The 15,965-nt window shown below is 37.1% G+C and overlaps 2 protein-coding genes and 1 long non-coding RNA gene across 3 annotated transcripts; 2 read left to right on the forward strand and 1 right to left on the reverse strand.

The window, feature by feature from the left end:
- Positions 1-1,639: 1,639 nt before the first annotated feature.
- LOC117624990 lies at positions 1,640-4,093 on the reverse strand. Its single transcript, XR_004585398.1, has 3 exons — positions 3,634-4,093; positions 3,461-3,508; positions 1,640-1,865 (listed from the first exon to the last, which is right to left on the reverse strand). It is a non-coding gene; the product is annotated as an uncharacterized LOC117624990 (long non-coding RNA).
- A 4,487-nt stretch (positions 4,094-8,580) lies between these two features.
- LOC117624590 (3,5-dihydroxybiphenyl synthase-like) lies at positions 8,581-10,638 on the forward strand. The gene is made up of 2 exons (XM_034355925.1): positions 8,581-8,838; positions 9,353-10,638. The coding sequence occupies exons 1-2, from the start codon at positions 8,676-8,678 to the stop codon at positions 10,360-10,362; spliced, it is 1,173 nt and encodes a 390-aa protein (XP_034211816.1). The 5' UTR covers positions 8,581-8,675; the 3' UTR covers positions 10,363-10,638.
- Positions 10,639-12,615: 1,977 nt separating this feature from the next.
- On the forward strand, positions 12,616-13,655 carry LOC117625533. The gene is made up of 3 exons (XM_034357077.1): positions 12,616-12,763; positions 12,886-13,207; positions 13,304-13,655. Exons 1-3 carry the CDS (start codon positions 12,616-12,618, stop codon positions 13,653-13,655), a joined length of 822 nt encoding a protein of 273 aa, XP_034212968.1.
- The last annotated feature ends 2,310 nt before the right edge of the window (positions 13,656-15,965 follow it).

Genomic DNA, 15,965 nt, shown 5'->3' on the forward strand with positions numbered 1-15,965 from the left:
CAGTTTTTAGACCATATCTTCTTCGTTACGGCTCCGATTCGGGTCTACTCCGTGTCTACGAACTCATTTCGCCGCGCTCTACGCAATGGAGTAAGCGGAATTCCCAAATTCTTTCTCGATTAAAAAGTCAAAATTTTCCCCATTAAAATATGCGAGGGCAAATTGGTCTTTTTGCTAAAAGATATTTTCCTTACTTTTTAGATATTTTCTTTCTTTTTAGATATTTTGTTTTGGGTTCTTACAACCCGACCCGTTGCCATCCCTAGTCCCTTCTCGTGAGCTTGGCTACGAGTAAAATTAAAGTTCAACACACTGCACAAGTGAAGTGAGGATGGAATATTTATTGCACTCCAAGCTTTGCAGGTTTGTTGTCTGCCCGTCACATGGTCTCTAGCTTGATAATGGAACTGCTAATTACAAACAAGGCCGTACCGTATTAGAACTTGCTAGTACCGTAACTGACCGAGCAACTAGCTAGGCTAGATCATCCACGTGCCACGCTTTGAGATGTCATCACCTTAGCCAAAGAAGCATTACCATAAGTCACAACTTTGAGCAAAGCAAGAGGAGTCTCACATCCAAAAACTACAAGAGATGGAAACTCCCCCTTTCCTATGAAAGAAGACTACTCTCCCCTGTACAAATGTAAACATACATTATCATAAGGGATATTCGTTGAAATGTCACCTGAACTTATACCTTAGTTTCAATTTGTCACCTGAAAAAAAAAATGAAGTGAAATGTTACTTGAATTTTTCAAAATCCATGATTTGTCACCTGACTTTAACATCATCCAATTTTCCAACTATATTCAAGGGTATTTTAGTCTTTTTATTTTCAAGAGTATTTTAAAAATGGAAAAATCATTATAAAAAAATTATGAAAAGACCCTTGAAAATTATAAAAATTATATATCTTTTCACATTTAACCCCCAGCCTTTTTGCATTTAAGCTTTATTTTTTAAATAATAATTTTTTCCATTTTTAAAATGTCCTTAAAAATGAAAAGACTAAAATACCCTTGAAAATAAATGGAAAATTGGATGATGTTAAACTCATGTGACAAATCATGGATTTTGAAAAATTCAGGTGACATTTCACTTAAATCTTTTTTCCATATGACAAATTGAAACTACAGTATAAGTTCAGGTGACATTTCAACAAATATCCCATTATCATAATAAGAACATACTTCTTCGTAGGCGTAGTCCATTCATTAAAGGTGAACCACGTATATCTCGTCTTCTGCATATTCACTACTACAAAACTGGGCTAAAAGCACAAATTCCATTTGTGCTCTTTTATGTCAAATAGCACGAATAATTGTGCCCTATGAAGGCAGCCACAGTGCAGCCACTTTAAAGTAGTCGGTGTACTATATAGCAGTTTCCATTGACTATAGAGCATGAATGTTTTACTTTGTCGCATGCATTTAGAGCACCAATGCCAAGTATTTGTGCTTTCATTTTGCCCAGTGACTAGACAAATTTGACACATGTGAACTAAGCACAGTTTCAAAATTGTGCTCAATAGGTATATATTTCTTATAAAAAAAAAAAATTAAACACAATGTGAAAACCGTGCTCAATGCCAATTGTTTAAATTATAAAAAAAAAAAAAATTACACACTGAAATTTCATTTCCACTTAATATAGTATGGTATTTCAGACCTTTTCAAAATATATATATTAAATAACAAACTGAAATTTCATTTCCACTTAATATAGTGATTAGATACAATAATTGAATAAAAAAACTTGTACTTAAAATTGAACGTATCTAACATCAATGACTTGGAAGCTCCAAATAAAACACCCTTTATGAGCCTACGTCTGCCTTTTTTGAGCCTCCTTAAATCACATTATCTGCCAAATAAGAGCATTGGCATTAGAGAGAGGAAAGGGAGAGAATCTACCACAATAGATAACCAGCTAGTAATCATAAACTCTTCAAGTTTAGGGTACTTAGGCAACCAAAAGAGATGCATTAATTTTATGATGACATTAAAGCTTAACTATGATGTTTAAGTTTCCTGGACATGTGTGTACATCTATCAAAATGGACTTGGAGAAAAAAAAAATGAAAATATCAGGAAAAAACAAAATAAATGACATATCCTCAACCAATGGCATCTCATATCGTGCACATATACATTACCAAATATAATTAGCTGCTCTTTTTGGCTGAAATTAGTGCAGAGAAAATTTGCACTCAATTGTTGCACAATATACGACTCCAAACAATCTCTTTTCCTCAGAGCCAATTTTATTAGCTTCAAAATTAATATGAAATCATAACTATTACAGTGGAACATATTAATACATCCACTTGGAGGTTAAAATAGAAACATAATAATAGCAAGAGAGCCAACAATAGCATGTTATAATCATTCTTGACCAAACAAATGCATGAATAAAAATTGAAATAAGAGCACAAATGCTTTGTCTTTGAGCTTTGAAGCAAAGTACTTTAACCAAAATGACATTTAAATGCTCAATGATAAATATGGAAAACGTGTTAAAATTAATACTTCATTGTAGAAGAGAGAGGAAGAATAATATGCCATCCTCCTCTTCCAAATGAAACCAGCCGAGAGCTAAAAGAGAGAGGGATAATCCTCCTTCAATATTTCGGCAATACTATCAAGTTCCAACAAAACCAATGGCTACATACTTCATGGTCTACATTGGATTCAATGTAAATGACAGTACCATTTCTTGGCCTCTTGAAGTAAATGACAGCAGCATTTGGGTGATCAAATTATATTAAACGACGGAACTAAACCAAATCTAACTACACAATTTATACTTCTCTATTATCAAATTCTCAAAACTTTAACTCTTGGCTTTCGAATTCTACATGGAAATTTGTAATCTTAAATGTACAATGATTCTTGACAGTTGATGTCAATCTTAAACCTTCCGCCAATTGGAGACCCACACCCTAACGTAACAAACTAAAAAAAGGGAGGCCATGGTAATGAATTTTAAGTACCTATGATGAAAAGAAGAAAGGTAATGCCTTATCACTACAAATCTGGAAGCATCTAATTCCTCCATGTTCATCAAAATGTTACAAACTAGTAACTGAGGCTGTTAATTATATGTCGCACATCTATCCTGTAGCTACATAAAATTTACAATTCTATCTACCCTGTACCTACATGATTATTGCTACAAGAACTGCACTGCAGATGTAAAACATCCAAGAGAATAACAGAAGGCAAATATTTCCCTCGTGAGAACATGGGTGACAAAAATGTAATTAATTACATACCATAGGGAAAAAGAAATATTTAAGATACAAATCCTATCTTCAAGCACGCAGACATTAAAGCAGAGAAAAGTTATCATTCATATCATCTTATCAGATCCTAACCCAGTAGGACCAAACAAAACCAAAGCTTGAAACAAGAAGAAGCAAGCAACAAACAGAGATTGAGACAGAGGAACATTTATACCTTCAATTTCGCCCATTAATTGAAACCCGCAGAGACTATGCATAACAACTGCAAAATTAAGAAAAATTAGATTTAATTTCAACAGAATACAAAAATGTCGAAACCCTAATAATCTACTAAATTGGGGAACATGAAAACAACTACGAATTCAAACCAAATACATACAAATTTACCTTACAATGAACCAGAGCCCTCCACAATTTGCAAGGATTCTCTCCAAAAACCAATGAAAGTGGATGATGTTTGGTTAGGTTTGGAGAGGGAGAACAAGTCTCTGGACTCTAAGTGACTTACAGAAGTGACTAAGAGTGAGAGAAAGCGAGCGCGATAGAGACGAGTCGAAAGAGAGACTCTGAGAGGGTTAGGTTACTGAGGGGTGATCTGGGTTAGGTCGACTCCAGAGAGGGAGAGAGAGGATGAGGTTGACAGACAGAGACATGAGATCGAGAGAAGAGATGATACCAGATGAGAGAGTGAGATAGATGAAGCGATGCCGACGCTGTCAGCGACTAAGGTCGGGAGAGACGAATCGATAGAGAGAGGAGCTGAGGTCGGGAGAGAGAGAGAGAGAGAGAGAGGTGCGTGACTCGCGTGAGCGACGAGAGCTTTAGGCACGGTTATTAGTTTTCCGCGTCGTATTATCCAATTGAATTTTTATTTTTAAATATTGAGCACAAATTGCAGTACTCGTACTCTATAGACAACCTAAAAAGACACAATTAAATATTGAGCTTTCCTTTATATATTTCTGATGTTTGATATGATGGCTTGATTGATCATCTCGGAAAAAAGTTGATAAGAAATCGTCTTCTCTCTGTGAAAACGTTAAAACATGTTTCAAAGAGAATTCAAATAGTTTTCTGTTGTTAGGGAGGGCCCTGTGAAAAAGTTAAAATTGTCCTCCCTCATGTTAGGTCAATACATGTTTAGTCTTTTCTTGTCTTTGGCTTCGGCCTTCCCTGTCACCAAAAAAAACAGAAAGGACACCATTGTCTTTGGCTTTGGGAATTTTTTTTACTTCAATCTCTTTTATCAAACATGTATTTTAATATGTTTTAATTATTATTTTTAAATAAAGGAATGGAGTGTCACACCCCGGACCGGCTCCGCCGTAACACGATATTGTCCGCTTTGGGCCTGGCTACATTCTCACCAGCCCGACGCTTGTCGGTTTTGTTCTTGAGAGCTCGAAGACAACTTCCCGGGGTGGTCACCCCATCTGGGATTGCTTTCCGGCCACTCGCTAAACTTAGCACCGGAGGTTCGAATCGTTTCCGGCGATCGGCCAGTCCCAAAGCGCCGTTGTTAGATGGATGGTTGAGGTGTGCCATATATAAGCACATCACCCTTCTCCGTTGGTTGATGTGGGATCTCACAATCCACCCCTTAAAGGGATCCGACGTCCTCGTCGGCACACTCGCACACTTACCAGCGGCAGTAGTGATACTATTCTCGTCGTTACCTGATCGCTTCCCGGCCCGAATCACGATATTGTCCGCTTTGGGCGGCTACATTCTCACTACCGCGACGCGTTTTGTTCTTGAGCTCACGAGCAACTTCCCGGGGTGGTCACCCATCCCGTCACGGGATTGCTCCAAACTTCTCTAAGCCTTGCCGGAGTTCCCAAGATGCTCAGCGGAGCTCCCAAAAGGCCTCGTGTTAGATGGATGCGAGGTGTGCCATATATAGCACATCACCCCCTCTCCGTTGGTCGATGTGGGATCTCACATGGAGAGAGTTAATAAAGTTAAATTAGTGTTAAGTTGTGTGCCACATGTCACAAAACTGAGGAAACAAGGGGGTAAATCGGATTTGGTAACAGGAAAAATTAGACTCAAAAGAGAGAGAGGGAGAGAGAGAGAGGGGAGGAGGAGTTGACATATTTAATTATTTTATTTTTATTAAGAGATAATAGAGTTAGAATAGGAATAACTCTATTAAAGTAGGGTTAAGTGGGATGTCAGGTATCAAAAAATTAAGGGAGGGACAGCGAATACAAGGCACAGTTACAGTATTCGTGTTCTATAATAAGCCATCATACTTCGGAACGTATGCAATACAAGGCACAAAATTTCAGTGTCTGTGCTTTATATAAGTCACGGGACTTTGAAAAAGAAAAGAAATATAAATAACCACAAAAGATGTCTATTTGTGCTCTCTATATGCCACACAAGTTGTGTTTAAATTACTGAAGCACAATTATTTGTTTCTTATGTTTAAGTTGGACACAAAACTATTGTGTTTTCTCTATATATGACACAAATACTACATATATGTGTCTAATGTGATTAAAAAAAGGCATAACCCTCTTGCTTGTAGCCTTTGGATCGTGTGTGTTGCCTAGTTTTGTAGTAGTGATTCATTGCTTGTCTAAATATTCACACACCTGCTAAAGGTCCTCACCTTCACCCATCATCCACCATTCAACCTCTATCTAATTTGACTATTTCAAAAAAGACATTAACAAAACTCAATAACCATCAGTTGGCTTTCTTTTATATATTTCTGATGTTTGATATGATGGCTTGATTGATCGTCTCGGAAAAAAGTTGACAAGAAACCGTCCTCTCCTTGTGAAAACGTTAAAACATGTTTCAAAGAGAATCCAAATAGTTTTCTGTTGTTAGGGAGGGCCCTGTGAAAAAGTTAAAACTGTCCTCCCCCATGTTAGGTCAATGCATGTTTAGTCTTTTCTTGTCTTTGGCTTCGGCCTTCCCTGTTACCAAAAAAAACAAAAAGGACACCATTGTCTTTGGTTTTGGGAATTTTTTTTACTTCAATCTCTTTTATCAAACATGTATTTTAATATGTTTTAATTATTTTTTTTAAATAAAGGAATGGAGAGAGTTAATAAAGTTAAATTAGTGTTAAGTTGTGTGCCACATGTCACAAAACTGAGGAAACAAGGGGGTAAATCGGATTTGGTAACAGAAAAATTAGACTCAAAAGAGAGAGAGGGAGAGAGAGAGAGAGAGGAGGAGGAGTTGACATATTTAATTATTTTATTTTTATTAAGAGATAATAGAGTTAGAATAGGAATAACTCTATTAAAGTAGGGTTAAGTGGGATGTCAGGTATCAAAAAATTAAGGGAGGGACAGCGAATACAAGGCACAGTTACAGTATTCGTGTTCTATAATAAGCCATCATACTTCGGAACGTATGCAATACAAGGCACAAAATTTCAGTGTCTGTGCTTTATATAAGTCACGGGACTTTGAAAAAGAAAAGAAATATAAATAACCACAAAAGATGTCTATTTGTGCTCTCTATATGCCACACAAGTTGTGTTTAAATTACTGAAGCACAATTATTTGTTTCTTATGTTTAAGTTGGACACAAAACTATTGTGTTTTCTCTATATATGACACAAATACTACATATATGTGTCTAATGTGATTAAAAAAAGGCATGACCCTCTTGCTTGTAGCCTTTGGATCGTGTGTGTTGCCTAGTTTTGTAGTAGTGATTCATTGCTTGTCTAAATATTCACACACCTGCTAAAGGTCCTCACCTTCACCCATCATCCACTATTCAACCTCTATCTAATTTGACTATTTCAAAAAAGCATTAACAAAACTCAATAACCAGCAGTTGGCTTTCTTTTATATATTTCTGATGTTTGATATGATGGCTTGATTGATCGTCTCGGAAAAAAGTTGACAAGAAACCGTCCTCTCCCTGTGAAAACGTTAAAACATGTTTCAAAAAGAATCCAAATAGTTTTCTGTTGTTAGGGAGGGCCCTGTGAAAAAGTTAAAACTGTCCTCCCCCATGTTAGGTCGGTGCATGTTTAGTCTTTTCTTGTCTTTGGCTTCGGCCTTCCCTGTTACCAAAAAAAACAAAAAGGACACCATTGTCTTTGGTTTTGGGAATTTTTTTTACTTCAATTTCTTTTATCAAACATGTATTTTAATATGTTTTAATTATTATTTTTAAATAAAGGAATGGAGAGAGTTAATAAAGTTAAATTAGTGTTAAGTTGTGTGCCACATGTCACAAAACTGAGGAAACAAGGGGGGGGGGAGCAAATCGGATTTGGTAACAAGAAAATTAGACTCAAAAGAGAGAGAGAGAGAGAGAGAGGGGGGGGAGGAGGAGTTGACATATTTAATTATTTTATTTTTATTAAGAGATAACAGAGTTAGAATAGGAATAACTCTATTAAAGCAGGGTTAAGTGGGATGCCAGGTGTCAAAAAATTAAGGGAGGGACAGCGAATGACAGACAAAAACATGACAAGGATTAATTACCTTATCAAGTTGCTGACTTGGCACCATCTGGTTGGGAAATCTCACTATGGTGGTGTTTTTATGATCATTTTAGATTAAGCAACTTCAAATTAAAACTTTAAAATATCTGAATTTGTTGGAGGATTCCACATCAACAAGTCTTCACTACCTCATCAACTAGCCTTAACTACCACCCAGGTACAATTTCATCAACGATGACGAGATCACTTTCTATTTTGTTGATTTCATCAACTTATTTTCTTGTAATGGTATTATAGAGACATTCTCCAACAAGTATGTAAGTGAAGGATTAGTTACATCTAATCTCGATCGCTGGATTGCATCTAATGGACTGTCAACACATTTAATGAATGCAATCCAACAGCTAGAATTAGAAGTATGTAACTAATCCTTAATATAAAATACTTATTGAAGAATCTCCCTGATATTATATAGGCCAGCTTATGTTTTTCCTCGTGCGGAATTTATCCTAACCCATTCATAGCAATAAAGTAATATATTTTAGTTTTAGGATTCACAGCAACTAGCTATTGGCTGTGATTCTTTATCTTTATCAAATTTTTTGTGACAAGCATTTGAATTAAAGTACAAAGTAACATTTTTTAGTTTTTTAGTTTTTTTTTTTGTCGAAAACAATTTTTAGTTAGTATGAAGATTTTTCTTAAATTTATCGTGACAAGCATTTAAGGTGATTTTAAAGCTATTAGTATCCATTAAATCTGGTTCCTCCTAATAATACAAATCCAAATGTTAGGTTCAAATAATTGAGTATCTACCATCCGGATCTGCCCTAGCGGCCCCACTTGACAATATCAAATATCAGATCTATCATCTATTGTCTATATAACTTACAAGAAATGAGCTACTTCTTTCATCTTATTTTGCAACCTTCAAACGACCCTTAGCCTTTTTGTTTCCAGTTTTGAAGCCATCCAATCCAACCAACCCTATATACGGCCAGCGATGTCTGTGAGTAAGATTGAAGCCAAGAGTCCGGCGGCAATACTAGCCATTGGGACGGCAAACCCAGCCAACTGTTACTACCAACAAGATTATCCTGATTTCCTATTCCGAGTTACCAATAGTAACCATATGACAGAATTGAAAGACAGGTTCAAGCGCATATGTAAGTGATATTCTTTGTACAACACATACATGCATGCATAAAATTAATGTATTAATTCATACTACTTAATAAAATTATATCATGCACTAAGTGGTTTATGAATTATTAATCCGTGGGGCATTCAGATTTGGGACCTCTTCCAAATATCATGCAATAAGTTAACCCATCTAAAAATGATAAAGTTGGGAGAAATATATTTAGTTATGATCTCTATACAATTGCGTGGTATGGCTAATTCATGTGTTAAATTATGAGTTGATGACAAAGTTAATATTTCATGAACACATGATACATTATTATTATTGATGGATAAATTAAATACACATGCTATAACACCGTGAAAAGGCAATAACAAAATACCTCAAGTGGCATTAGGGAACAGATTTTTCTTCTTTCATTTTTGAAAAATGAGGGCCACTAGAGTAGGGTAATAAATTTGACGAATGAAGCCAAGTTAGTAAAATTAAGCGGGAGGATAACTGTGGATACTTTTATGAAATTTGGTAATTAACAGGTGAAAAATCAAACGTAAAGAAGCGTTATCTTCACATCACGGAAGAGATCCTAAAGGCAAACCCAAACATATGTCGCTACAAGGCAACCTCACTGGATCCACGTCAGGACATGATGATTCCAGAGGTACCCAAGCTTGGCAAGGAAGCGGCATTGAAGGCCATCGAAGAGTGGGGCCAGCCCATTTCAAACATCACACATCTCATCTTCTGCACATCTTCCTGCGTCGACATGCCTGGCGCCGACTTTCAACTCGTCAAGCTCCTCGGCCTTGACCCCTCTGTCAACAGATTCATGATCTACCAACAAGGCTGCTTCGCTGGTGGGACTGCCCTACGTCTTGCCAAGGACGTCGCAGAAAACAACCCTGGTGCACGCGTTCTGGTGGTGTGCTGTGAGATCACAGCTATGTTTTTTCAAGCACCCACTGAGAGCCATGTGGATGTTTTGGTAGGACAGGCTTTGTTTGCAGATGGTGCGTCGGCTTTAATTGTTGGTGCCAATCCTGACCCCAAAATCAACGAACGCCAGGTGTATGAGATTATGTCAACGAGAGAGACTATTGTCCCATACTCGGAGCATGGCGTGGTGGTACACGTGCGTGAAATGGGTTGCGAGTATTATCTTTCACCAGATGTGCCAAAGTTGGTTGATGCAAACATTGAGGAGATTTTCGTAAAATTGTTTAGCGAAATTGATGGGATAAATAATGATTGGAACTCGTTGTTCTATTGCATCCACCCTGGTGGACCGGCCATTTTAGACAAGGTTGAAGAAAAACTGGGTCTGAATGAGGAGAAGCTGAGAGCAACCAGGCATGTATTGAGGGAGTATGGGAACATGGGAGCTCCATCTGTTTTTTTTATTCTCGATGAGATGAGGAAGAAGTCAATGGAGAAAGGAAAAGCCACGACTGGTGAAGGGCTGGAATGGGGTGTTCTGATTGGGATCGGGCCAGGGCTAACCGTGGAGACTGTTGTACTGCGTAGTGTCCACATTGCTGCCTGCTAATTAAGTCCTTAATTACTGATCATGAATTAAGGGCGAGTTTGGTATTACTATAATGTTAAAATAATCTCTCTCAAATTTGCTATAAGAGAGAGCAGTTTGGTGCTTGGTAAACTTATTGTTATAAGTGTTGTTTGTATAATAATCAGTTTCTAAGTGTTTGGTAAATATTTGTGTGGAAGTGTTGTGAGCTGTGTATAATAAATAAAAAGGGCATTATGTTGAATGACTTTTATGTTTAAGTGTTTGGTAAAAGGAAATGCACTTTCACTTTATTTTTATTTTTTTGGGTATTAAATATGTTTCCATCACACCCTAAAAATTACTTTAATTATAAAATAAATAAAGTATTCCATTAAAAATAAATATATTGTCGATAATATGGTCATAACAAAAATTAAGCTAGTCATAAACAAGCAATCATATCTTTAGTCTTCTGCAATTTCAGCCAGTTCTCCCGATGACAAAGTCGAGAGGAAGTTGATGAGAAAACAACAGCTGTCTATATGCAAGATGCTAAGGCCCTAGGCATTATTCAGACTGCGGTTTCAGATCAGATTTTCTCACGAATAGCTAATGCTGGAACAGCAAAAATGGCTTGGGATTTGTTGTATGGAGAGTACCATGGTGGTGATCAGGTAAGGTCTGTAAATTACAAAATCTGAGGCGTGAATTTGAGTATGCTAGGATGAGAGATGATGAAACCTTATCTAGCTATTTGACTTGGCTAAATGATTTGATAAACCAAATGAAAACATTTGGTGAGATTCTGACAAATGAGAGACTTGTTCAGAAAGTGTTGATTAGCAAGCCATATGACCCTATTTGTCTGGTTATTGAAAATACCAAAAGTTTGGAGACTGTGGAATTGCAGGAAGTTGTAGCTATTTTGAAAAGTCAAGAACAAAGGTTTGATCTACATAATGTGGATACCACTGAAAGGGCATTTGCCTCTCTTTATGTGAATTCAAAAGGACAACAAAGCAAGAATCATTCTAAGTCTCAAAAGAATTGGAATCCTAAGGGAAAACCATGGGAATCGAAAGGAAAGCCTCAGCATAACCATTATGCACCAAATCACAGTTTTGGTTCACCACAACAGACAACTCAAGATGCTGCTAAACCACAGTTCAAGGTGTGCTCCAAATTTCACTTTGGTGAGTGTAGATATAAGGGGAAGCCTAAATGTTTTAACTGTGATAGGTTTGGACATTTGGCTAGGGAATGCACCATAGGTAAGGCTACTCAAAAGGCCAACTGTGTCAATCAAACTGAGGTGACTGGAAACCTATTCTTTGCCAATAGTGTCATTTCTGATGTGAAAATAAATGGAAACTGGTATATTGACAGTGGCTGTAGCAACCACATGACTGGAAGTGCAGAATTGCTTGTTGATATAAGGACAAATGTTTGTGGAAAGGTGCAGATGCCTACTGGAAATTTGGTGGATGTTGCAGGCATAGGCTCACTGGTGATTGAAACTAGTGTTGGAAGAAATACATTAGAAAAGTCATGTTTCTACCTGGATTAAAGGAGAATTTGTTGAGCGTTGGTCAAATGGATGAACATGGGTACCATTTGCTATTTGGTGGAGGCATGTGCTGCATCTTTGATGGCCCCTCACTTGACAAGTTGGTTATCAAGGTCAAGATGAAAAATAATAGGTGTTATCCTTTATCTATAATGCAAAATGATCAGATTGCGTTAAGGGCTAGTGTGATTGAATGCACTTGGATCTGGCATAAGAGGTTAGGCCATTTAAATCTCAGAAGTCTCAAACAGTTAAGAGACCAAAGTATGGTTCATGGTCTTCCATATCTGGAAGAAATTAATGGTGTATGTGAGGGATGTCAATTGGGCAAGCAACATAGGGACTGGTTTCCTAAAGGGCAGGCTTGGAGAGCAAGAAATCCTCTGGAACTGATACACACAGATCTATGTGGTCCAATGCAGACTGAATTTATAGCTGGAAACAGATTTTTTATGCTACTCATTGATGATTGCACAAGGATGACTTGGGTGTACTTTCTAAGGTATAAATCAGATGCAATAACCTGTTTTAGAAAGTTTAAATCCATGGTAGAACTGCAAAGTGGTTTCAAAGTGAAGTGTGTGAGAAGTGATAGAGGAGGTGAATTCACATCTAGTGAATTCAGCAAATTATGTGAAGAAGGTGGCATTCAAAGACAACTAACCACAGCCTATACTCCATAACAAAATGGAGTGGTGGAGAGGAAAAATAGAACTGTGGTGGAAATGGCCAAAGCAATGCTTCATGAGAAGAATATGCCTTACTCTCTATGGGCAGAAGCTGTTCACACAGCTGTGTATCTCTTAAATTGTTCACCCACCAAGGCACTGGAAAATATCACTCCATTTGAAGCATATAGTGGCAGAAAACCAGGTATTGGTCATCTCAAAGTGTTTGGATCACTTTGTTATGTCCATGTACCAACAGAAACAAGGCAGAATCTGGATGCTAAGAGTGTAAAGGGAGTTTTTGTTGGATATGCTGTTTGTGAAAAGGGTACAGGGTATTTGATCCTTTCACTAAGAAGTTGGTTCTGTCAAGAGATGTTGTGTTTGATGAAAGTATGACCTGGAACTGGAAAGCGCATACAGATACTCAAGATCAATCTAAAACTGAGATTGATTTCAGTCTACATGAAGTAACAGAAGTAGACAACAATTGTGCTAGTCCTTGCAGCTCTCCTCAAGCTCAAGAACAAGAGAGAAATATCCATGACACTGCTGAGATCACTAAACCTTATGATCATACAGCAGTTAAGTGGAGAAGCATAAATAATATTCTGGCACAATGCAATCTCTGCATTGTGGAGCCAGAGAAGTATGAAGAAGCTACACAAGATCAGTCATGGATAAAAGCAATGGAGGATGAACTATCTATGATTGAGAAAAATGGAACTTAGGAACTTGTCAACAGACCAAGTGACAAACAAGTTATTGGAGTGAAATGGGTGTTCAAGACCAAATTGAATCTAGATGGTTCAGTGCAAAAGAACAAGGCAAGATTGGTTGCTAAGGGATATGTGCAGAAACCAGGAATTGACTATAATGAGACCTTTGCTCCAGTTGCTAGATTGGACACAATCAGGACCTTAATTGCTCTTGCTGCACAAAAGGGCTGGAAGTTATATCAACTAGATGGCAAGTCAGCATTCTTGAATGGAAAGCTGCAAGAAGAAGTGTATGTTGAGCAACCTGAGGGATTTGTGATTCAAGGCAAAGAAGATAGAGTTTATAGACTGCACAAGGCTCTTTATGGGTTAAAATAGGCACCTAGAGCCTGGTATGGAGAAATTGACGGTTACTTTGCTGAGTGTGGGTTTGAGAAAAGCTTGAGTGAAGCCACTCCCTATACCAAGACAAGGGGAGAAAATGATATACTAATTGTATCCATCTATGTGGACGATATAGTGTACACATGAAGCAATCAAGGAATGTTGAATGAGTTCAAGAAAGACATGAAAGAGAAGTATGAAATGACAGACTTAGGACTTCTCCATCACTTTCTAGGAATGGGGGTGATTCATACAGATTCAAGCATCTTTATTCACCAAAGGAAGTATGCATCTTCTTTGTTGAATAAATTTGGCTTAACTGACTGTAAGCCTGTGTCTACTCCTCTTGTAGCCACAGAAAAGTTGATCAAGGATGATGGAAGTGGTGCTGCTGATGAAGAGAATTATAGAAAGCTTGTAGGAAGCTTACTGTACCTTACTGCTACAAGACCAGATGTGATGTATGTTGCAAGTTTGCTAGCTAGATATATGCATGGTCCTTCTAATAAGCATTATGGAACAGCTAAGAGGGTGCTAAGCTATGTTAAAGGAACATTAGACTATGGTTTGATGTATGAGAAAGGCAAGAAAGCAGTGTTGATGGGATATTGTGACAGTGATTGGGGAGGCTCAATTGAAGATAGCAAAAGCACATCTAGGTATGCATTCTCATTTGGAAGTGGGGTATTCTCATGGGGTTCTGTTAAACAAAACTGTGTAGCTCTCTCAACTGCTGAAGCAGAATATGTTAGTGCTTCAGAGGCTACAACACAAGCAATCTGGCTCAGGTTTGTTTTGGAAGATTTTGGTGAATTACAAGCAGATGCTACTCCTATGAAATGTGATAACACATCTGCAATTTCCATCACTAAAAATCCAGTGTTTCATCAAAGGACAAAACACATTGACAGGCGGTATCATTTCATCAAGGATGCTCTACAACAAGGGGTTATTGATTTGGTTTATTGTCCTACTAAAGATCAAGTGGCAGACATCTTTACCAAGGCTTTATCAAAGGAGAGGTTCAACTATCTTAGAGATAAGCTAGGAGTTTTATCAGCTCAAAGCTTAAAGGGGAGTGTTAGTGTATAAGCATTGAGCTAATTTGAGCTCAGTGTTAATTAGCCTAGTATTTCATTGTGTATTCACTTTGTCTTAGAAAATGACAAGTGTAAGGCTGAGATGCAATATTATGTGTGTGCATCCAGCTAAGGCTAACGGTCATGTACTTCATGCTTTGTGTGTGTGCGTGATTGAAAATAGAAAAACAGAATATACATATTCTTGCTCTCTGACTTAGAGAGTAAGCAGAGAAGTTTTACATATTTCTCTCCTTCATTCCTCTCACTCCTCTCTCCGATAAATCATCTAGAATACTAGCAAACACTCTCAAAACTTTAACAGTATCCAATTCTAACTTTGATTGACTTTTCATGAGTTTATGAAAGTTTATCACTTGACTTTATAAAAGAAAAAGAACAAGCGAGTTAGGTCAACGCAACAACAACCGCGTGAGACATTATTAAATAAATTGACATATACAAGAAAATGAAAAATGAAAAAAAAAAAATTGTTATAAAACATTGATAAATAAATATATCCAAACCCTTTTGATACATAGATTGAAAATTATTGACACAAAACATTTTTAAAAAATGAAAATGATACACAATTTGACCTAAATATGTAAATGGCGCAAAATCCTTGCGCGACGAATCAATCCTCATCGCGCGTAGTTTGCGCGACCCACAATCCACTCATCGCTTAAAGTTAAAACATTGCGCGACAACCTAACATCTGTCGCGTGATGAAATTTTGCGCGACGACAGGATACCTCTTGTCGCGCAAACATATATTATTTTATAATATAATATATACACATATATATTTGAAATTGACGATCGAATTAGTTCATTGTATGCATATAGGGTCAAGGAGTGTAGCTGTAAAAAATCATCAAAATTGGAGTTAAAATAACCGTTAAGTCATGACTTTTCATTTATAACCGTTGAAAAGTTTTGTCCCGTTACTTGATCTCTGAATGTTTTTTTTTTTCCGATTTTTGGGGTCTAAGATCTCGAAGTATAAAAAAACAAGTTTGACGGCTGGATTACTGAAACTAGTTTGATAGAATGCGTATGCCATCAAAACCATATATTCACCAACAATGAAGTATTTAGTTATACTTTCGTTAAATATAACATAAGATTATGTGGTATCCCCCTAGTGTAAACATCTTAAATTGAAGATCAAATTCAGTAATAGTATTCATATAGGTTCAAGAAATGTAGCTGTAAAAAATCA

This window comes from Prunus dulcis, chromosome 4 (assembly GCF_902201215.1).
Source record: "Prunus dulcis chromosome 4, ALMONDv2, whole genome shotgun sequence".
Classification (NCBI taxonomy): Eukaryota; Viridiplantae; Streptophyta; class Magnoliopsida; order Rosales; family Rosaceae; genus Prunus; species Prunus dulcis.